General features: G+C 49.4%; 3 protein-coding genes across 4 annotated transcripts in view; 1 reads left to right on the forward strand and 2 right to left on the reverse strand.

The window, feature by feature from the left end:
- LOC128973717 (solute carrier family 22 member 13-like) lies at window positions 1-5,829 on the forward strand. Its single transcript, XM_054390107.1, has 10 exons — window positions 1-378; window positions 1,279-1,382; window positions 2,069-2,223; window positions 2,341-2,509; window positions 2,877-2,997; window positions 3,550-3,644; window positions 4,125-4,339; window positions 5,121-5,229; window positions 5,384-5,593; window positions 5,733-5,829. Exons 1-10 carry the CDS (start codon window positions 7-9, stop codon window positions 5,827-5,829), a joined length of 1,647 nt encoding a protein of 548 aa, XP_054246082.1. The 5' UTR covers window positions 1-6.
- Window positions 5,830-9,518: 3,689 nt separating this feature from the next.
- LOC128973729 (solute carrier family 22 member 13-like) lies at window positions 9,519-15,519 on the reverse strand. Its single transcript, XM_054390120.1, has 10 exons — window positions 15,148-15,519; window positions 14,062-14,165; window positions 13,558-13,712; window positions 13,022-13,190; window positions 12,610-12,730; window positions 11,974-12,068; window positions 11,454-11,668; window positions 10,459-10,567; window positions 10,117-10,327; window positions 9,519-9,614 (listed from the first exon to the last, which is right to left on the reverse strand). Exons 1-10 carry the CDS (start codon window positions 15,517-15,519, stop codon window positions 9,519-9,521), a joined length of 1,647 nt encoding a protein of 548 aa, XP_054246095.1.
- Window positions 15,520-16,762: 1,243 nt separating this feature from the next.
- OXSR1 (oxidative stress responsive kinase 1) overlaps window positions 16,763-22,159 on the reverse strand; it is a 94,767-nt gene continuing 89,370 nt past the window's right edge. For both annotated transcript variants that reach the window (XM_054390233.1, XM_054390234.1), the window contains 4 exons: window positions 21,621-21,673; window positions 21,184-21,252; window positions 20,264-20,328; window positions 16,763-19,428 (listed from right to left, as the gene is read on the reverse strand). In XM_054390233.1, coding sequence (XP_054246208.1) covers window positions 19,354-19,428; window positions 20,264-20,328; window positions 21,184-21,252; window positions 21,621-21,673 — 262 coding nt within the window. In that variant the 3' untranslated portion in view covers window positions 16,763-19,353. The remainder of the gene's footprint in view (window positions 19,429-20,263; window positions 20,329-21,183; window positions 21,253-21,620; window positions 21,674-22,159) is intronic.

Here is a 22,159-nt window from a genome sequence, read left to right on the forward strand (position 1 = left end):
GTCACCATGGCCGAGTTTGGAGAATTCATGAAAATTCTGGGGGAGTTTGGGCCATATCAGAAACTGGTGATATTGTTCATCTCCCTCCCACTGCTGCTTAATCCTTTCCAAATGGTTGGCCAACAGTTCATGGTGCTGGATGTGCCACACCACTGTGACACCAGCTGGATCCGTGCTGTCGGCCCCAACTTGACGGAGGAAGAGCAGCTGAACCTCAGCCTGCCCCGAGGTGCGGATGGGGCATACGAGCAGTGCCGCAGGTACTCACCGGTGGACTGGGACCTGGACTCCATCAGGACCTATGGGCTGAATGCCACAGAGGAGTGCCGCAGTGGCTGGGTGTACCCTGCAGGACAGCCACCGTCCCTGCTCACCGAGGTCTGTAACCACCTTTGGATGTGCTGGGGACGGGGAAGGAAGGGATGGGCGTGTCCTGGCCTGCAGTTTGGGAAGCCAGAGCCAGCTGAGGCTGAGATTAACAGCAGGCACTGTGGGACCTTGACTCCATCACACAGATTGCAGCTGTAATTCTTGGGAGGTTGTTTCAGGCAGATTGTTATGTAGGTGTCCTGAGGGGCAACAGGCAAATACGGTGTGTGTGTGTGTGAGTCCAGCGCAGGCTCTGCCCACCAACCCTCCCCATTCCAGTATCCAGGGGGTGTATCATGCAATATATTGCCTGGAGGGACCTTTTGGCTCTCCCTGATGGTCTCCCTTGTTTCTCAGCCTGCATCTCCTCACATGATCTTCTCAGTGAAAGATGTTTACCTTTCAAGGGCTTGTCATTGATATTTCTGAGGCCTTCAGAGATCTTCAGGGCAAGGCATCCCATGCAGTTGAGCAAAGGGTCTGTCTGTCAAAATCCCAAACTTCTCTCTGTAGACCTCTATTCCACACAACCTTCTCTCACTCCTTCCTCTCTCTCCTCCACCTTCCCTCACTCCCAGCTCCAGCACCTTCTTATAAATACATTCCTGCAAGCTGAAACTGGAGGAGGGAGTCCAGCCTCTGACATTTCCAAAGGCTCCTTGGGGTCCCTGGAACAGCGAGCTTCAGGGGGTCTTCAGCAGCTGCTCCATCCCTTCCCACTCCTACTCCTCCAACTCCCAGCTTGATGAGAGGCAGGCTGTCACCTCCTCTAACTTGTGTCCTATGTGCATAGCAGGGAGGCTTATGTCCTTGGAGGTGGGTTCTCTGCTCCCAAGGGCTGGAGGAAGAGTTCACCAAAAGTAGCTGAAGTATGTCAAGAGCAAAAGCAGCTGTGTTTCCTCCCTCCAGTTTGACCTGGTGTGCAACAGGAAGAACCTGAACGACATCTCCCAGTCTATCTATATGGCAGGGCTTCTCTTTGGAGCCATCATCTTTGGGGCACTAAGTGACAGGTGAGGAAACACAGCCCCCTTCCCAGAGCTATTCCAGCACCCAGAGACAGCCCAGCTGAGAGTTCAGGATGTCCATGCACAGAGCATAAAATACTCCATCCACAGGACCTGATCCCCTTGCCTAAGAAAGGACATCTAGGGCTACCTGACATATCTGTAGATGTTTGAGGGTTGAAAAGAGAGCAAGGCAGATGGTGGTGTCCCCCTTGCATAAGAGTCTCTCCAGGAATCCATGAAACCTAAATTTGCGCACTCATCTTCAGCTGTGTTGACCAGACCACACGTCCCTCACCTCTGTGGCTCTCCTCAGCTCATGGTGACCTGGAAGAAAGACCTTAGCTCCCTAGGGGACATAGTACACAGGGGACATGGAAAGGTACAGCCTCTGTACAGGCTACCTCACAGGGGAACCAGCACTAATGTCCATTTCAATCAGATCCTCACTGGTCTCAAGAGAGGGGACATGAGGGTCCTTCTAGGGGTAGTTCCTTTAGCAGCACCTCCTTTGCTTTTACAAGCTCCAGGATCGGTCAAAAGTGAGGATGCTGCTTTTCCTGCTGGTTACTTCCTGGGGAATACAGAGTTTGTTCCCATGGTGCCAAATCTCCTCTCATTCCACCTGGGCTTTTCCCCAAACTAGTGGTGGCTCTCCAGATACCAACTGCGCTTTCACTCTCCTCCCCCAGGATCGGCCGCCGGCCAGTCTTCCTGATCACCATCTCCCTCCAGGGCTTGTTTGGCGTAGGAGCTGCTTTTGCACCCCACCTCTATGTGTACATGGCCTTCAGGTGTGTCGTGGGGGCTGCAGTGTCAGGAATTCTGATTACTGCCTTGACCTTGGGTGAGTAGGATGACCTTGCCACAAGGCAGACAGATATGGTCTCATGGGATCCAGTAAGGAAAAACAGTCCTGAATGCATTGCAAAGGCAGACCCTGAGCCTTTGTTCTCTTTCTCAGCTACAGAATGGGTTGGTGTCTCCTCCCGGCCCAAGGCAGTGCTTATCAGCCACTGCTTCTCCGCTGTCGGACAGATGGCTTTGGCTGGAGTCAGTTATGGAGTTCGCAACTGGAGGCTGCTGGAGATTGCAGGAAATGCTCCAATGTTTATTCTGTTTTTCTACATCTGGTAAGAAGGAGCAGGACAGAGATTCTTGAAGACATGGCAGAAGTGGGTGGAAAGGGCTGGCAGTGAGCAGGCAGCAGTGCAGGAGCAGGCTGCATCTTTCCCATTAGAGTGCTGACGCCAGAGGCACTTCTGCAGAGATCATCACATCTCCTAGGGGACCTCTGAGAGCAGCCAGTGACTTCCTTCAGTTTCTCAAATATGGCCTTTAGGGCCTAATTGCAGGCCTAGAAAACCTGACCTGAGGAGGTACATGGACTCATCCATCATACATGATGCCCATTGCCTGCTGGGTGTGATCACAAGGAGATGAGCTGTGGGGAAACTCAGCAGCTCACAGCAGCATCTCCTGATTTCATCTCCTTGGCAGGGTGCTACCAGAATCAGCTCGGTGGCTGGTAACAAAAGACAGAATAGAAGAAGCCAAGAAGGTCCTTCAGAAAGCAGCATCCTTCAACAAGTGCACCATCCCTCCAGAGCTCCTTGAGCAGGTACCTCTAATGCATGGGGAACTGCTTCTTGCCTTCAGAGACTTCCCTCTCTGCTTGGCTTTGTATCAGCCTCTGGAGATGAGGTCACCTGAGAAAAATCTCTCCATGCCCACTGGGGATGATTTGGGGATGGAATGTCGGTGACTCTAGCTTCAGTTCTATGTACAGAGACAAGTTCTGTGTACAGGGAGGAGTCAGAGCTTCTGCTGAGGCTCAGCCTGCAGCTTTTTGGAGTCCACCTTGGGAGACAGAAGGGACTCAAATCCTTCCCTGGCTTTACTTACATAAGCATTGCAGGAGTATTCAGGGTGAGCACAAGGGCTCCATTTTGCCTGTGGTTTTCCATGCATAAATGCCCACCTCAAAGTGTCTACATTGGTGAAATGTTCTTCTTAGTCACCAAACTGCACGGGAACCCAGACCCACTGGGCTGCCCTGCCCCCAGAACAGCTTGGGGTCCTGTGATGGCTTTCCATTAACTACAGATGAAAAAGGAGCTAGCCATGAATTTCTTTTGCCTGATTTGACTCTTTTTCTTTCTGTCTTCTGAAGCTGAAGGCTGAGAAACAGACCAAGTCTGGAAGCATTCTGGACCTCTTTCGGAACAAGCACCTCCGGAAGGTGACTTTGATCATGTCGCTCACCTGGTAAGTCATCACCTGGTTATATTTTTCAAACTTCTAGGTGAAGAAGAGATTGAAGGCTGACAAGAACTGTAAATTCATTTTGTATGCTCTTTGGGGTCATGTTTGCATCTGTGTGTTCACCTCCTATCTTTTATTTCTCCATAACGAAGCAGATCTAAGCCCTATGAGCAGGAGATAATTCAAGATGCTGTGGGGTCTATGAGAAAGGCTGAAGTAATCCCACCTTTTGGCAATCCCTGGGCTATGATGCATTCTTCTGCCCCCCTCCCCCCATAGAATACTGGGTGCTGTCTTAAAGCTGCTGACCATTCATAATCTTTTATCTTATGCAACTACATCCCACAGAATTGTCACAGGTGGTGCCCAGAAGCACCTCAGAGATTGCAGGGCATTAAAACGAGTTGTGTGTAATCTAAACTTAGAGGATAAACCCCCTGGAAACCCCATCTGGTTCCATGTCCTGTTCAACTTGAATTTCAGGTTTGCAGACAGTCTTGTCTACTATGGGTTGAGCCTGAATGTGACAACTTTTGGTCTGGACATCTACCTGACACAGCTTGCCTTTGGGGCAGTGGAGTTGCCAGCTCGACTGTCCTGCATTTTCCTGCTTGAGTGGTTTGGGAGGAAGAAAACCCAGGCTGTGCTCCTGCTGCTGTCAGGCTTGATGTGTCTCATCATCACTGGCATCCCTGAAGGTGAATAACCTCTTTGCAAGCCAAGAGCAGAGCCAAGGCCCAGGCCCAGCCAGCTCTATGCTGATTCAGATCCACCCTCCCAGCCCCACTGGCTGTAGAGCAGGACTTGTTCCAGGGTCTGAGCTGCCTTGAAGGCCACAGCCCAGGGCTCTCACTGTTCAGGCTTCACCTCAGCATGACTTTCGTCTTCATCAGAGCTGTGCCTCATCCTTCCACAGCTCCTTGCCCTTGGCAGGCACTGTCCATTACACATGGGCAACTACTTGACACCACCACCTCCTCTCAGACAGCTGGAGCAGAGGAGGCTTTTTGAAAGCCACCATGTTTCCTTTCATTACATGACCTGGGAAAGCAAACACCCCCCCACCTGTTTCTGCCTCCACATGGCCACACTGCGTCCCCTCAGCCCTGCCACTGAGCTAGTGCTGGGAGTAGGGCTGAAGGACAGGGAGGGGCTGCACAGAGTTTTAAAACTGATGGATGTGGCATTTCAAAATGAGCACTCCCTGAAGGTATGCAGTGCCTCTATGGCTCACTTCAGCTGCTAACTGGGGCAATGTCCAGGGCCTCAGAAGAAACCTGGGTTCTCTTTAACAGTTGTCCAGAGGGTGCTGTGCAGGAGAGGGTGTGTTAAGGACAATTCCCAGTGGCTTAGGTGGTATATTTTCTTGCTAAGTCCATTAGAATGGTTTGTCCCAAGAAACACCAGTGCAGAAACTTTCACTCCCAACTAAACCTTCTCCACGGAGATCACATCAGCAGTGTCTCCTCCTTCCCTCAGACCAGTCTGTGGTGATCACTGTCCTGGCCATCATTGGCAAGTTCACAGCCACAGCCTCCTTCTCTAGCTCCTATGTCTATACCGCAGAGCTCTTCCCCACAGTCATCAGGTAAGGTCTCCCCATGCATTGGAGCATGACACTGCCACAGCTGCTGACAGTGTTGGGACAAGTGCCTGTTGTCCTCATGGCCACATATTGTACCTCAGTGGCTCAGGGGATGCTAAGTCCTGCTCTCACCTCCCATTTCCCCTCACTTCCCCAGACCGACTGGAGCAGGGCTATGCTCCATGTCAGCACGGATTTCAGGGATCATGGCCCCCCTGATCCGTCTCCTGGGTGAATTCCACCAGGCCATTCCCATGGCTCTCTTTGGGAGTCCCCCTGTGCTTGTGGGGCTGCTCTGCTTCCTGCTGCCTGAGACACGAGGCAATGAGTTAGCAGACAACACAGGAGCAGCCACCCCACAACCAGGGTAGGTATCTCAACCTCTGAATTTAAGGCAAAAAAACCCCAAATGTGCAAAGAGGCATGTTTCTCTAAGGCAAAGAGAAATGTGACAGAAAGCAGGATGGAAACAATGGCATCTCTTACTTTTTCCTCCTTGTCTTCAGCAGCAAGATTCTGGAAGATTTGTCCAAGAAAGACATCACAGAGGATGGAGCAGACTTGAAGAAGGACATATATACAAGTTTAGAGACAAAGTTATGAATGGGCCGCCATATACTAAAGGTCTAGTCTGATCCAGTTGTTGTTAAAGCAAACCAATGAGGCATTGCTGTTGGGAAACTGGTCCTTCAGATGATCAACTAAGTAGTCATGGTCAGAGGCAGAGGAGACCTGGGTCACTCTGCATTTGCAAGAGACGATGCACTTCAAACTGGTCCTGAAACCCAGTCTGGAAGGCCTGGCTGTGCCACTCCTCCCCAAGTCTTTCCTGCTCCCTTGCAAACTGGTACCCGTGGAACCCTCCCTGTCGTGTTTCACAGCAATAAAGAATCCCCAGGAGAGTGGCAGCCCTGGGCAAGCCAGGGCCACGCTGTGGCCCTCCTGCACTAAGGGCTTGGGCCAGCAGCCTCCTCGTCAGTCCAAGCCTCCATGTTTGGTCAGGATGTCACTGAATCCCTGTCACACACCTGTGTAGCTTTTCTTTGGATGTTCTGTTGAGTTTGAGTTTCTGCATCCAGCATAGAAAGGATACTCTGAGACACTTGTAATGCAATATGTGAGTAATAAATGGTGGTGATTTGTTTTTTCTTTTTTTGTTTGTTTGGGGTTTTTTGTTTGCTTGTTTTCCTACTGTTTCACATTTGGCCTTTAACTGCTATTGGCTCTGGAGTGTTTTCTACACAGAAATCATAAGTCTGTAATTTAACAGGCAGATGAAGAGGTCTTTGGTTTCCATCAGCCACAAACAATGCAGAAACAGAGGGTTATGGCAGAATGGCTGGGTTCAGTTAGGACTTTTTCTTCTTTCCAAGTCTCCAGCTGAACAATCTGTATTTGTATATTGTTCTCTATGAGCAGCTGTAGAAGTCTCCTGAATTGCGTGGTGTATGCTCAATGTCAAGGGCAGTCAAACCAAGTGGATATCTGGACAGCTTTCCCCACTCATGGTCAAGATTCTAACAGTGACCTTGCTTGGCTGCTGCCAACGCAGCCATAGTAAGTTATTATCATCCAGCATAATGACAAAGAAACAGAAGATTGGTCTCCTCTCCTTCACCGCTTGGTAGGAAGCCAAGAATGTATTGAGTTTCCTTCCATGGAGCTATCTATCTCCTCAAACATCAGCACTGCTCTTGGTCACAGAATGCTGGTCCCTTGGTCCTGCTGGCTTTGTTCTGTAGTAAATGGTATTTTGAAGCCTGGGGTATCCCAAATCCTGGCCAGACTTGCCTGGAGCTGATACTAATTTAGCACTTTTTTTGTAATAGCCCTTGGAGGCCATGGAGATGGGGATGGCATTTGCAGCATCTGGGGTTTGCCACTGTCTCACTGAGGAACTGAAGGTCAGAAGGGCCTCGATCTTGTGTCTGATATACATCTCCATACTCAGGGCCACTGAGCAGGAGCACCACAGCAAATCCCTTGAACAGCAGTGTCAGAGAGAAGATGGTACCACAGACAGCCCCTCGGACACTGTCCCACACCACATCCTGGTCTCCAAGCTGGTGACACATGGGTTTGATGGGTGGACCATGAGATGGATAAAGAACTGGCTTGATGGCTGCACCCAAAGAGTGGCTGTCAATGGCTCCATGTCCCAGTGCAGGCCAGGGACAAGTGGAGTCCCTCAGGGCTCAGTGCTGGGACCAGGCTTGTTCAACATCTTTGTTGGTGTCATGGACAGAGGCATTGAGTGCACCCTCAGCAGATTTGCTGATGACACCAAGCTGTGTGGTGCAGCAGACAGGCTGGAGGGAAGGGATCCATCCAGAGGGACCTGGACAGGCTGCAGAGGTGGGCACAAGCCAACCTCAGGAGGTTCAACAAGACCAAGTGCAAGGTCCTGCATCTGGGTCAAGGCAATCCCAAGCACAACTACAGGCTGGGCAGGGACTGGCTGCAGAGCAGCCCTGAGAAGAAGGACTTGGGGGTGCTGCTGGATGAGAAGCTCACCAGGAGCTGTCAATGTGCACTTGCAGCCCAGAAAGCCAACCAGAGCCTGGGCTGCATCAGGAGAAGTGTGGCCAGCAGGTCAAGGGAGGTGATTCTCCCCCTCTGCTCAGCTCTGCTGAGACCCCACCTGGAGTACTGCATCCAGTTCTGGAGCCCCTGTTACAAGAGGGATATGGACATGCTGGAAGGTGTCCAGAGAAGGGCCACCAAGATGAGCAGAGGGCTGGAGCACCTCTCCTATGAGGACAGACAGAGAGTTGGGGCTGTTCAGTCTGGAGAAGAGAAGGCTTCGAGGTGACCTTCTTGTGGCCTTCCAGGATCTGAAGGGGGCTACAAGGAAGCTGGGGAGGGACTTTTTAGGATATCAGGTAGTGATAGGACTAGGGGGAATGGAATGAAGCTGGAAGTGGGGAGATTCAGGCTGGATGTGAGGAAGAAGTTCTTCACCCTGAGAGTGGTGAGAGCCTGGAATGGGTTGTCCAGGGAGGTGGTTGGGGCCCCATCCCTGGAGGTGTTTAAGGCCAGGCTGGATGAGGCTCTGGCCAGCCTGCTGTAGTGTGAGGTGTCCCTGCCCATGGCAGGGGGGTTGGAACTGGCTGATCCTTGTGGTCCCTTCCAACCCTGATTGATTCTGTCATTCTATGATCCTGGTGGGGCATTGTTGTTGTCCCCAAACTCTATTTCTTCCAACTGTATATCCATGAATTACTTTGATCCTTGAAAAGCATGCAGAAATGACAACAGGGAAAAGAAACTCAGCTTTGAAAGCTTCTGGACACTGCCAGCAAATAGCCTCTGAGCTGTACACAGACAAAGCTGGAACACCACCACCATGTCAATTCTGGGCTACATTTGTACTGAGCCAGTGGTATCAGAAAGTCATCTCAAGGGATGGGATCCAAGGTAAGAGGAAGGGAAGCACAGGAAAAACATTTTTTTTCTTTGTAGCATAAGACAAAAGTGGTCCTAAACCATTTAAAGACAGAAAGGGATACAGCAAGAGGGAACAGACTAGAACAGAATAGAACGGACTTGACAGTTGCCAGGAAGATTTTTGTCTAAGATATCAGCTGCCACAATTTTCAGCTGAAAATTAATGTGGTCCTACACCACAGCCCAGCAGCATCATTTCCATGAAGGAAGCATCATGGTATGCTTTAATTCAAAGACAGCAGCACTCAGGTGGAACTTCTGCTGCCTGTTAGACATCCTTGCTCACTTCTTGTTGTTTCTTCCATTGCATCTCTTTTTATCACTTGGGTATCTCAAATTCAGGAAAAAAAAAAAAACAACAGGAATGTTTTTAAGAGATGGTGAGAAGATCACAGTAGACAGTCAAGAGAAATCACTCCTCCCTGTCAATGTGAGATTCTTTTCAGTGCTGCATCTGCTCTGCCTTTCTCTTTAGTGAGCACACTATTCTGTTGCAAGCCTACTCAGAGCTCTAACAGGCATCTCACCTGTTTAGAGTTTCAGGTTCCTGGACACAAGGACAGGAAAAAGGAAGAGAAAATGTCTCCATCCTAGTTTGTGATGCCCTTCTTTTTTCCCTTAAATGAAAAGCATCAGATTTCCCCCACTGCTGAACACTGGAGACAGCATGAAGTGCCTGAGGACAAGCTAGAGAGGGAGACACAAGAAGGCAAAACAGGAAAGGAGACCCAAGAATTGGTGGTGACCCATTGAGAGGTGGTGGTGTCCTGCAAACGGAGACCTGCCTGTCCACAACGCCAGCATGGCACTAGGTAGCCTTTAGCTACAGCTGCTTACAGGCCCAGCTAGAAGTGAGTGATCTTTGTGTACTCTTTGTCTTGGCCATGGACTTTTCCTTTCACATCTCCATTTTCAGAGCTGCTGCAGGCATTTGCACAGACCTAATGAAAGGGAAAAGAGTTTAACTGCAAAGACAGACCTGTTATGAGCTGATGGCAGCCTCCTCTGAAACACGCAGCCTTTAGCTTGGCCTCCCATTCCCCACTTGCTATCTGGGCCTCTGCAGGCTTCTGCTGACAATCCTCTGCCAACAGGACAACAGAGCATTGGATTGCAATTCCACCAAGTCCCACGGGGAACACAGGCTGGGAGCTATGGGAGGCTGCAAGCCAAAAGGCATGGGTACAAGACATCAGCCCTTCCCCTGCAGAAGGAGGCAAGAGAAGCACCAGCCATTCCTGGAGGCCTTCTATCCTACAGGCAGCCACAAAGAGGCAATCCACATGGGCAGGGTTAAGGAGTCTCTTCCCTTCCTCTGCAGTGGGGCAGCTCTGCTCCCTGCCCTTTCACCACCATAGACTCTCCGAGAACCCCTTAGCCCATAGCCTCCTGCAGCTCATGTCCGTGCCCAGGAAACAGCGCAGGCACTGTCGGGGTACCCACCTCTGCCGGGGGACAGCCAGCCCCTGTGTCATCTGCCAGGTCAGTGCCACAGGTCTCAGGCAGCAGGAAGCAGAGCAGCCCCCCTACCATGGGGGTACTCCCAAAGATGGCCATGGGGATGGCTCGGTGGTACCGGTCCAGGAGGAGGATCAGGGGGGCCACGACCCCTGACACCCGTGCCGACATTGAGCACAGCCCCAGGCCGGTCTGCCTGGGGGAGAGGGAGGAAATGGGAGGCACAGGCAGAGCTTAGCCCTCCCATGTATGGCTGTGGGGACAGCTGGGCTCTTGCCCAAGGCTGCCAGCAGCAGAGTGAAGCCCCAGTGCTTGGGGAGAGCTTACCTAACGACCGTGGGGAAGAGCTCTGCAGAGTAGACGTAGGAAGTGGAGAAGGAGGCCGAGGCAGTAAACTTGCCGATGACGGCCAGGACGGTGATTGCCACAGGCTGGTCTGAGGGAAAGAGGAGAGACCACTGCTGTGGGATGAGGGAGAGCTCCACTCGGGGATGGAGGCTGACAACTGTGTAGTGACAACTGTGTCAGCTGCAGGGGCTCATCACCTCTGAACAGTGCCTGAACAGGGACCAAGAAGCAGCTCTGGCCCAGGAGCCACCTTCCATGTACTTTGAATTCATCATCTCGCGTGCCCATATATTAATTTTCCTAGAGGACAACTCTGCTAATAGGTGGCCTCCTGGGTTCAGCTCTACCCTTTCCTATCACAATCAGCAAGCAAAAGTTTGCTGATCAGAATAGGCCTTGGGGACTTAACCAAGCACAAGCCCCGTGAAGAGCTCCTGGGGGAGCTGGGGTTGTTTAGCCTGGAGAAGAGGAGGCTCAGGGGAGACCTCATTGCTGTCTACAACTACCTGACAGGTAGCTGTAACCAGGTGGGGGTTGGTCTCTTCTCCCAGGCAACCAACAACAGAAGGAGAGGACACAGTCTCAAGCACCAGGGGAGGTTTAGGCTGGATGTTAGGAAGAAACTCTTCACAGAAAGAGAGATTGCCTGTTGGAATGGGCAGCCCAGGGAGGTGGTAGAATCACCATCCCTGAAAGTGTTTAAAATAAGACTGGATGAGGCACTTAGTGCCATGATTTAATTGATTAGATGGTGTTGCGTGATAGGTTAGACTTGTTGATCTCAAAGGTCTTTTCCAACCTGGTTAATTCTGTGAGAATTCTGTAAGCCCCTTGTGACCATGGCACCAGGGTCAGCTCAAGCTATGAGTCAGCCTGGTAGAGAGGACAGGACCCACACCAGCAAGGGAAGGGCTGGGGCTCTGTGCCTCCCCATTCCAGAGTTTGTCCTTTCAGGGTGGGAAGAGGTTATTCACCTTCAGGGATCACAGTGATGACCAGACACACCAAACCACTCAGGAGCAGGAGAACAGCCTGGATTTTCTTCCTCCCAAACCACTCCAGCATGAAGATACAGCCGACACGGGCTGGGATTTCCACTGCTCCAAAGGCAAGCTGTGTCAGGTAGATGTCCAGACCAAAATTTGTCACGTTCAGACTCAGCCCATAGTAGACAAGGCTGTTCACAAACCTGAAAGCCAGGCAGCGTGGCACCAATCACACATCGCCCAGAAGCATCCATCTCCAACATGAACATTTTGGCTAATCCACAGCACTAACAGAGGCTCAGAAAAACAGACAAATACTGCAGGACTACTAAAGCTGGAGTGGTTCTAATCTTCCCCACAAAGTGCATGGCACCTTGAAGAGCCAGAAAGAGAAAAATCCACCAATAACACCCAAACCCACAGCGTGAATGTAAGGTTCTGACTTGCCCTCAATCTTGTCTTGTCTTTACATGTACGTTTAAAAGGAGGAGATCATTGGATGTCTTACCAGGCACATAACATGATTAAAGTCACCTTCTGGAGGTGCTTCTTATGAAAGAGATCCAGAATACTTCCAGGCTTGATCTGTTTCACAGGTTTCAGCTTCAGAAGGCAAAAAGACAAAGAGTCAAACCAGTCAAAGGAAACCCCTTTTCCATCTGAAGTTAACAGAAAGCCTTAGCCAGACCCCAAACTCCCCTGGGAGGGAGGCAGCCCAGTGGGTCTGGGCTCCTGTGCAGGTGCTCTGGGTGCCCAAGGCAGTAGTTTGGTGACTAAGAGGTTTCTTGGGATGAACATCTCCCCAGTGTGGGGTCTTGAAGGTGACAAGTCCTCTGGGCATTTACACATGACAAACCACAGACTAAGCAGAGCCCTCGTGCTCACTCTCAGTATTCCTGCAATCCTCACAGAAGAAAAAACAGGGAAGCATTTGAATGACCCCAGCAGAGCAGAGCCTCAGCAGCAGCTCTGCCTCTTCCCTGACCTTGTCTCTGTATGTTTACTCCCATTCCATCCCCAAATCGCCCCCAGTGGGCATGGAAAGATGTTTATCAGATGACCTCAGCTCCAGAGGCTGCTACAAAGCCAAGCACAAGGGAAAGTCTCTGAAGGCAAGAAGCAGTTCCCCATGCATTAGAGGTACCTGCTCAAGGAGCTCTGGAGGGATGGTGCACTTGTTGAAGGATGCTGCTTTCTGAAGGACCTTCTTGGCTTCTTCTATTCTGCCTTTTGTTACCAGCCACCGAGCTGATTCTGGTAGCATACTGCCAAGGAGATGAAATCAGGAGATGCTGCTGTGAGCTGCTGAGTTTCCCCACAGCAAGTAACGGGCATGACATGTGATAGAGAAGATCTAGGTACCCTACTTTCAGGCCCCAAAATCCATATTTGAAGACCTGAACCAAACCATCTGCAGCTTTCAGAGGTAAGATGTGATGATCTCTGCAGAAGTCCCTGCAGCATCAGCATTCTAATGGGAAAGACCCAGCCTGCTCCTAAGCTGCTGCACTTGCTTCTGCTGTGTCTGCAAGGAGCTCGGCCCATGTCCCACTTACTGGAAATAGAAGAAGGAGACGAATATAGGAGCAGATCCTGCAATCTCCAGCAGCCTCCAGTTACGAATTCCATAGCTCAAGCCAGCCAAAATCATCTGCCCCAAGGCAAAACAGCAGTGAGAACTCAGCACTGCCATGGGCCGGGAGGAGGCTCCAATCCACTCTGTAGCTGAGAAAAAGAAGAAGGTTCAAGTATGTCACCTTTTTTTTCTCAGCATCCAGAGAGTTCCTCACTGGGGCAGAGCTGGGCAATAAAATCTATCATGTCCCAGAGCTACTGGGCTCTTTCCCCACCCTGACCTCCTGAGCCTGGAAGCTCTCCCCTTGCCCTCCTCTCACTGGCATGGCAGAGATGCTCCCCATGGCTTCATTTCAGAGATGAGGAAATGTCAGAGTGCCAAAGGACAGTGCAGAGCAAGACCTGTCCTTATCTATTTTTCAGGCTGCAGATGATGATTTTTGTTTTCTTTGTTCTTTTCCTATTGCACCTTAAGAGGCCACACCTGTCTGCCTTAAGGCATGGCCATCCTCCTTACCTAAGGCCAGTATCGTCATGGTGATCCCCGACACCGAAGCCCCCACGACACACCTGAAGGCTATGTACACATAGAAATGGGGCACAAAGGCAATCCCTAGGCCAAACAAGCCCTGGAGCATGACAGATATCAGAATGACTGGCCGGCGGCCGATCCTGGAGAGGAACAGGGAAGACACAATTGGGATCTGGAGAGACCCCATGGAGATGGGCAAGAGCCCACTGAGTTACACAGTGATTGTATCACCCTATTTTGGGAGCAGCAAGGCTCAGACTGGACCCTGGGTTGATCTGTGAAGCACCCTGCACGCAGGCAATGTCCTCCTCCCTTTCACCCGCTGTATGGCCATGTCATCACAGGACCTGAGGACTTTGGTCAGGGTCCCTGGTAGTGAAGAGCAGTGACAAAAGGCATGGGGTGCGCTTCTAAGCCAGGTTTGCAGCAGTGTGCACCTCTGCACACTGACAGCCTTATACAGACCCTGGACAGGTGGTGTTTCCTCACCTGTCACTTAGTAGTCCAAAAATCATCGATCCTAGGAACATCCCCAACATGTAGATGGACTGAGAGATGTCATCCAGATCCTTCCTATCACACACCAGGTCATACTGGAGGAAGGAAATACATAGACTTTTATTCTCCACACACTCCAGATGCTTTCTGATCCCATTTCTAAGGATGCGAGTCTCCATGGTATGCACATAGCACAGAAGTCAGAGGTGGGACGAGCCCATGGGACACTCAGTGGTGCCCCTCTTGAGCACTGGAACATGCAGGACACATCCCTAGCCCAGGCACCCCCAGGGAAGCCTTCTGATTGGCAAATTTTAGAGTGGGACTTGGAACAGAAGTCTCAGCAGGTTGTTTCCTCCTAGACTGCCTTCTTCCCCAGAGGAAGAAGAAGAAGAACAATGCTAATGCCTGGGCTAAGCAGTTTCCACTAGAGTGAGGTGTTGCAACTGCCAGCATCCAGAGGAGCTAACAAAAAAGTCACAAAGGGAAGATCATGTATAGGAAACAGAGAGGTCAGAAAGCACTGAAAAAAGTTTAGCACTGCTCTTGGTTAGTATTGCCATGCTCCTGTTGATCGTTAGATGTGGTTTTACAGTGACAACCCTGAGATGGCATAGGGGCACTGAGACCCTGAGGTAGGAACTCCACAGCTGCTCACCCTGACAGTTCCTCAGGATATGTGGGAACAGAAATCAAGCACAGAGCTCTGCTTTCTTCCTGCAGACAGGGTGTCCTAGCACAAAGCTGTATACAAAGACAAGCTGGAAGGTTACCCCATCTGCAGTGGGGCACCTGGTGCAGGGACACTCAAAAAGTCCCACCACAAGTGATTATCTCTCTGCTGCCTCTGGCCATGGCCCTGGCAACATCTATCTTGCAGCCTGCTTGCATGCAACCTGTCAAGGACCATACCTGGGGGCTGAGTGGAGGAGCCGAGGTCCCCGAAACACACTTGATGCAAATCTCAGCCCAGCTGCACCATGGCCAGCAGCAGTTTTGACTGAACTGCAGGCCAGGGAGGCCATTTGGGTATCCCTTCCTTCCCCGTCCCCAGCACATCCAAAGGTGGTTACAGACCTCGGTGAGCAGGGACGGTGGCTGTCCTGCAGGGTACACCCAGCCACTGCGGCACTCCTCTGTGGCATTCAGCCCATAGGTCCTGATGGAGTCCAGGTCCCAGTCCACCGGTGAGTACCTGCGGCACTGCTCGTATGCCCCATCCGCACCTCGGGGCAGGCTGAGGTTCAGCTGCTCTTCCTCCGTCAAGTTGGGGCCGACAGCACGGATCCAGCTGGTGTCACAGTGGTGTGGCACATAGGAGACCATAAAAAGTTGGCAAAACTGGTGGAAAGCCACACTGAGGCAGGGGACCACCGTGAAGAGCACCAGCCATTTCTGAAACGGCCCAAAATCACCAATCACCTCCAAAATTTCCCCAACGCCTGACATCGGGAGCTGCGTCTGGAACAGGACAGTGCTGGGACAGACTTCCCAGAGGGATGGAATTAATGTTTAAACCTAAGATAAGCCCTGCAGGCACAGCCAGTTACCATAAATCCAGCACAGAATTAATGCTTGATTTTTTACCTGTCCTAAGTACACCTTGTAATACATTAATCACCTCTGAGCCACCTACCAACAGACGGGAGCAGAAGGGCATCTGTTTCAGGTGACCTGGGTCACCTCCTCTGCCAAGACCAGGTGGCTCTGACAGGGGGAAAGATTCTCCCAAAGCAAGTGCTGCATTTGCTAAACCACCAAGATGGACCAGTTCCACTTGGTCTAGCAAGGTTCAGAGGGGCCAAAAGAGCCCAGTGTGATGCAGAGCCGGGGAAAGTCCAGGAGAATAAAGGGAGTGATGCTAAGGGATGGGCAAAGCCAGAGACAAGGAAAGGACAGTTGGCTGTTGTCCCTGGTGACAGCAGACTTCCTTTCCTTCCATCTTTTGCAGCTTCCCTGTGCAACAACAGGCAAGCCACCCATGGGACATCCACCTTTCCCACCAGTGCTGAGCCAGCCCTGCTGGGTCTGCTCAAGTCAACCAGGGCATAGTCCCTCCCTCTCTTTCTTGTAGGCCCCTTTTGAGTGCTGCAAGGCCAACTATAAGGTGCCCCTGGAGCTCTCTTCTCCAGGCTGAAACACCTCAGCTCTGAGCCTGTTCTCACAGGAGAGGAGCTCCAGCTACCCAATCACCTTGGTAGCCTCCTCTGGACCCACTCCAACAGGTCCATATCTTTCTTGCACACTGCGGACACCAGAGCTGCCCAAAGCAGTCCAAAAGAGCAAATATTGTGGAGGTGGAGAAAGAGACAGTGCAGCTTATCTTCCAAACACTTCTCAGGGTATAAATCATCCATCTTTAACACCATCCTGTGTCACTCCAAGTTGTTCTGGGCAAGGGATACTGATCCCCAACTGCACAGGGCATGCAGAACTTGGAGCAAACTTTCCAGTTGGAGAAAAGCAATCCTAGGTGCATCCTTGCTCTATTTCTGCACACAATGTCTGCAGAGCATCCCCACCCCCTCCCTACTTTTTCTGGGGGCTGTCAAATCTCCCACCACCCCAGAACAGAAAATGCTCCAAGAGCTGCAGACACCTCTGAAGACAAATTCCTTCCTATCCAAGCCAGTGACACATAAACCACACAAACACATGGCAATGGACAATTTGTTCTTTATTGATTAAAAATTAGAGACATGCAGTAAAATACAAAGTCCAAAAAAAGGGGAAAAAAAGCCTGAATATTTTACATCTTTCATTATAATCTACAATACACCAAAGTTGTGAAGAGGATCGGTTTTCATTAACAGAGCATTGTCCTTAAAAGTAGGAACTAACATTAAATTTCCACCTGCTTCCAGGTTCAGATGAGAAATTTGCACAAAAACCCAAATGCTTAATGACACTGGAAAACAATTATGAACAGCATTGGCACTTACTGGAACAACATCAGAAAGACAGTTGTCTACAACTGTAATAACCCAAGTAAATATTTTGAATTCCTACCCAAAACATGGGGAGCTCTACAGAACAAAACACATCCATTTTTTTCTTTACTTATTTTCTCCATTAAGGAACTAGGGAGCCTTGGTTTAATGTGAGCTCGAGCTCTCCAAGTCCTGGCTTTGGGAAGGTGGGGAATAACTTAATAAATAGATGCTGCATTGTTCCATTTGAGCAGTTTAAGTCTTACCTTTGTCAGCACCAGTACACAAATGAACAAAGAGGTCCCCATGGCATGTAGGCAGAAGGGAAAATAATACTGTACCAGGACTACTTTGTCTCTGTATCCTAAAGATTTCCAATATATTCCTATCTGCCCCTGGGTGACATGAAAATCGAGGTGTCAGCCTCCTCTTCCCAAGCCAAGAAGCTCAATGTGGGATGCCATAGGGAATGCTTTGTGTCAGACAACAGGAGAAAGTGCCAGAGGCACCACGCATCAGTGCACACACACACTTAGCCAAATCCAACTGCTACCAAATCCCTAGTATTGGGCATCCCTTGTTGGGCTTTAAGAGCATCTGCTCAGCACCCTGGGATGCTCTTGTTCCCAAACACTCTTTTGCCTCTCCCTCCCCCTCACACTCACCAGCCAGGAGGCTGCAAATAGCCCACAGGGACATACTCAATGTCCACCATGAGGCTAAAAGCAGCGGGAGCACTACATAAAGAACATGCACAATTCAGGAGACTTCCACAGCTGCTCATAGAGAACAATATACAAACACAGATTGTTCATCTGGAGACATGGAAAGAAGAAAAAGTCCTAACTGAACCCAGCCATTCTGCCATAACCCTCTGTTTCTGCACTGTTTGTGGCTGATGGAAACCAAAGACCTCTCCATCTGCCTGTTAAATTAGACTTACGATTTCTGTGTAGAAAACACTCCAGAGCCAATAGCAGTTAAAGGCCAAATGTGAAACAGTAGGGGAGAAAAAAAAATCACCACCATTTATTATTCACATATTGCATTACAAGTGTCTCTTAGCAAACTCAGAGTATCATTTCTATGCTGGATGCAGAAACTCAAACTCAACAGAACATCCAAAGAAAAGCTACACAGGTGTGTGACAGGGATTCAGTGACATCCTGACCAAACATGGAGGCTTGGACTGACGAGGAGGCTGCTGGCCCAAGCCCTTAGTGCAGGAGGGCCACAGCGTGGCCCTGGCTTGCCCAGGGCTGCCACTCTCCTGGGGATTCTTTATTGCTGTGAAACACGACAGGGAGGGTTCCACGGGTACCAGTTTGCAAGGGAGCAGGAAAGACTTGGGGAAGAGTGGCACAGCCAGGCCTTCCAGACTGGGTTTCAGGACCAGTTTGAAGTGCATCGTCTCTTGCAAATGCAGAGTGACCCAGGTCTCCTCTGCCTCTGACCATGACTACTTAGTTGATCATCTGAAGGACCAGTTTCCCAACAGCAATGCCTCATTGCTCTGCTTCAAGAACAGACTACATTTAAGCTGCAGAATGAAAGATACTTTGAGGAAGGACTGCTTAAAGGAACTTAAAAGGTTCAGCCCTCATGCCACGCCTGGCACTCATGTGGAGAGAACCAAAATGGAAGAATTTAAAAATAAAAAAAAAATTAAGGCAGTTTACAAAGGGAAGCTGACTTCTAACACCTCAAAATCAAGGAAATTCTCAAAAACACATGGGAAGGTGGTTCTCCCTCCCCTGGGTTAAGACTTGGCTTGCTTTCTCAGGTGCAAGCATTCAAACCAGCAGTTTCAAAAACACACAGCTGAAAAGAAGCAGATTTCTCAGCACTCCAGGTGACCCAAACAACATGTACATTGGTGTATCAGACAGAAGGAGAAGCAGGTAAAGAACTAAAAGAGATCCGTTCAGTATTAAAACTTGTGCAAAAATAGCAAGTGGGAAAAAAAAGGAAAAAAGAAGAAACCACATGTAGGCAAAACATCTAGGCAAGATCATCAGAGCAGTGGAACCCCCTGCTTCGTACTCAGTAGTATTTTTCTTTAAAGTAAGGCAATAATAAAATGAACATGCAGGCAATGAGGTGTTGGATCTGCATGTCTGAGATGACAGATACAAAAACATGAGAGTTGTTTACAAAAGGTGTAAACGCCATCGGTAATTTTTCAGGAAGGTTTGTGATCCTATTAATGAAAACGTTAAAGCTTCTAGGAAGGGGGCTGTAGTTCCATTCTTTGGCAGTAGTGGTTTGTTTTGTTTTGTTTTTAGGCTAACAGAAGCATTACGAATATGCACATGTGGGTTCTCAGTTGGGAAACATCTCCTGGGACCATTGTTTAGCTGATGCTGAGCTGTGCAAATCCTATAAGTTTGCCATCATCGGGAATATCCAAGCCTTCCACACCGGATGCCTGAAACACAAGGGACAGAGCTCCAGATAGCAACAGCCATGCTCTGCATGCACCACGCTGCGCGTCACAACCTGAGACAGTGTGGGGAAGGGCAGTCACAGGACAGCATTGCACTGTACTCAGCAGCTCACACTACCCACAGTGAAAACTGAGGACTCCCCTCCCCACCCCCCTTCCCTTTGATTCTAAGCTAGGAAGGACTGAGACTGAAGTTTTGCCAGTGTCTGCTCTGATTAGGGCTACGTGCACTAAACTGGGGCAAAACCAGAAAGTGGTTATCATGGAATTACTGCTTGGCTATCAACAAGGTGGCTACACCTTTATATTGCCTCTATAACTACCTCTGAAGGATCATTGTTCTTCTCTCCTATCCTAGCCTGTCTTCGCCTAGTTCTGGCTCTCTTCTTTTACTCCCTATCCTTTTGTTTGTTTTTTACCTCCTTCATTTAACTTCCTTCCCAGAGACTAGGTGTGTCTAGACCCTCCTCATCCTCCTCCTTCTCCAAGAAAGCAGTTTGTGGCATTTCCTAGCCCACTTACCTGCCCTGAAGTATTTTTCTGCTCTTTCTGGGCAACTGCACAGAAAATAGCTTTTTGTAACTCAGATATGTTTATTAGCTAGGGTGAGGGAGTGCCTGTCTGAGTGCATCACCTCTCATTTAACCCTGGTACTGCTCAGAGAGCACAAGTGGGGAGCTTGCATTGCCTACTGTTGGGAAAGAAGGGAGGATTTCAATTGCATACACAATCCTACAGTCAACATCACAGGCACCTCTATGTAATGCCTTCTCTTCGCAAGTGAGAACTTGTTCAATTAGGGAACAGGAATAAATACCAGTTTGAACGTGATGGATCTGTTTGCTTGGGGGTCTTCCACAATTTTCTGCAAATTAGCTGCAACTGAAATCACACACACAAAGAAAATGGGCAAATATTAGGACAGGCTAGAGAAAAACATCCCAAACTTATTAGGCCTCTATTACTCAGTAAACTTAGAAGCTTTTAAATAATGAAAAGTTTAGGTCTCAAGCAGTCTCAATCTACTGAAATCTAAATCTAAAGGTTTAGCTACGAAAATGCTGTCATTTGTTATTACGCTTCTTTTTCAGAGGTAGTTATTATTTCCTGGATGTGGGATTAGCAGTAATCAACTGCCCAACTGCACCTGGAGATGCAGTTAATTTTGCACTACTGGCCTTTCCAGAAGTTGCAGCCTGTAAGGAACAGCTTTGCTTACTGTAGTCAAAATATATAGGCAGTGCTGACAGTTTAAAAGCCCCACCTGCTCCACAGAAGGACACGCTTATTTAGCCAGCTGTTGCCAGAAGTACTGTTCACCTGGATCTTCATACCCATACCACACATGCACTTCACACCTCCTTCCCCAGCCCTACTTAAAACAAAAAAGGCCTGGCTGATTCCAGCTCCAGACCTCTCTGTCACAGGACCTGTGAGCAGTACAGGCTTCTGTAGCAATCTGACAATGCAAAGATGTCAGATGATAATCATTTATCTAATGCATTGATCAGCTTTCATTTTGCATTACAAGGTACATTTGCTTCATGTTTCCAACTAGCTCATATCCTTGTAGACTAAGGCTTGCCTAAATGTACTGGCACAGAACTGTCACCAGTATTAACAGTAGTTTTATAGAGCCACTGGGGTAGACAACCAAGGCCACAGCAAACTGTCCTAGTACCCACTAATCAAAAAATGACCGAAATAGTTCGAGCAGGACAAATAACACATCATTACCTACTACCAGATCTCTGCCATCAACAAGACCTGCTGAAATGAGTTCTTGAGACACGCCGTCAGCAGTATCTGTTGGGGAGAAACCCAAAAGCCAGTCACCACCCAACAGAAATTGTCCAGCTGATGGAGGCATCACATAGAAACCTAAAGGAGCTGGTACAGGCCAGGATATTAGGATGTACAGCAGGTGCAGTCAGACAGCCCTGAGATGTGCTGTCAAACTCTAGAGTTGGAATTCATTGAAAGGCTGCACTTTGGTCCCACCCATGAGCAGTTTTGAGAGCCTTCTCAACAGCAGTGCTCCAAGCCCAAGCATAAGGCAAGCCCTTTAGGAAGGCATTGTGGACAGACCCTCCACACACAGAACTGCACAACACCAAGTAAAAAATCTCTGCACCAAAACCACCTTCACACACTAGAATTGCCCACCAGCTCACCTCTCCCTGGGGTGAACTCAAATCGGATATCATTGAGCTCTTTTTTTGAATTCCTGTGGAAAGAAGAGAATTTTGTAAGGAAGAGATCATTTCATGGCACAGATTGGTGCCCAAAAGAAGGTGTTGCCAGTGCAGAATCAGTCTGTGAAGGGAACTCAGCACACCTCTCCCCCATTAAGAGCGGAAACTAATCACTTGAGTGTGTATCTGGAAGCAGGGCTCTCAGCACAGTCTGCTGCTCAACCTGACAGCCTGAAGACCAGGATAGGTGAGTTCCACCTCTCTGCTACAAGGTCACATGGTTCTACCGTCTCAGTAACTCACTGTCAGTAGATAAATGCTTGGGGAACATCTTTCAGAGGAAGGAAGCACTTCCTGTCTGCAGATGCACACACATTATACAATTGTCCAGGAATGACTGGGAGGTGACATTCAGAAGTCCCAGTTCAATGTCTATCCACAACCGAGACGTCTACAGAAATTGAGAGGCAGGTTCTTTAACACAGAAATGTCAATGTGTGTAATGATAATAGTGTGTG

This window comes from Indicator indicator, chromosome 20, assembly GCF_027791375.1.
Source record: "Indicator indicator isolate 239-I01 chromosome 20, UM_Iind_1.1, whole genome shotgun sequence".
In the NCBI taxonomy this organism is placed as follows: Eukaryota; Metazoa; Chordata; class Aves; order Piciformes; family Indicatoridae; genus Indicator; species Indicator indicator.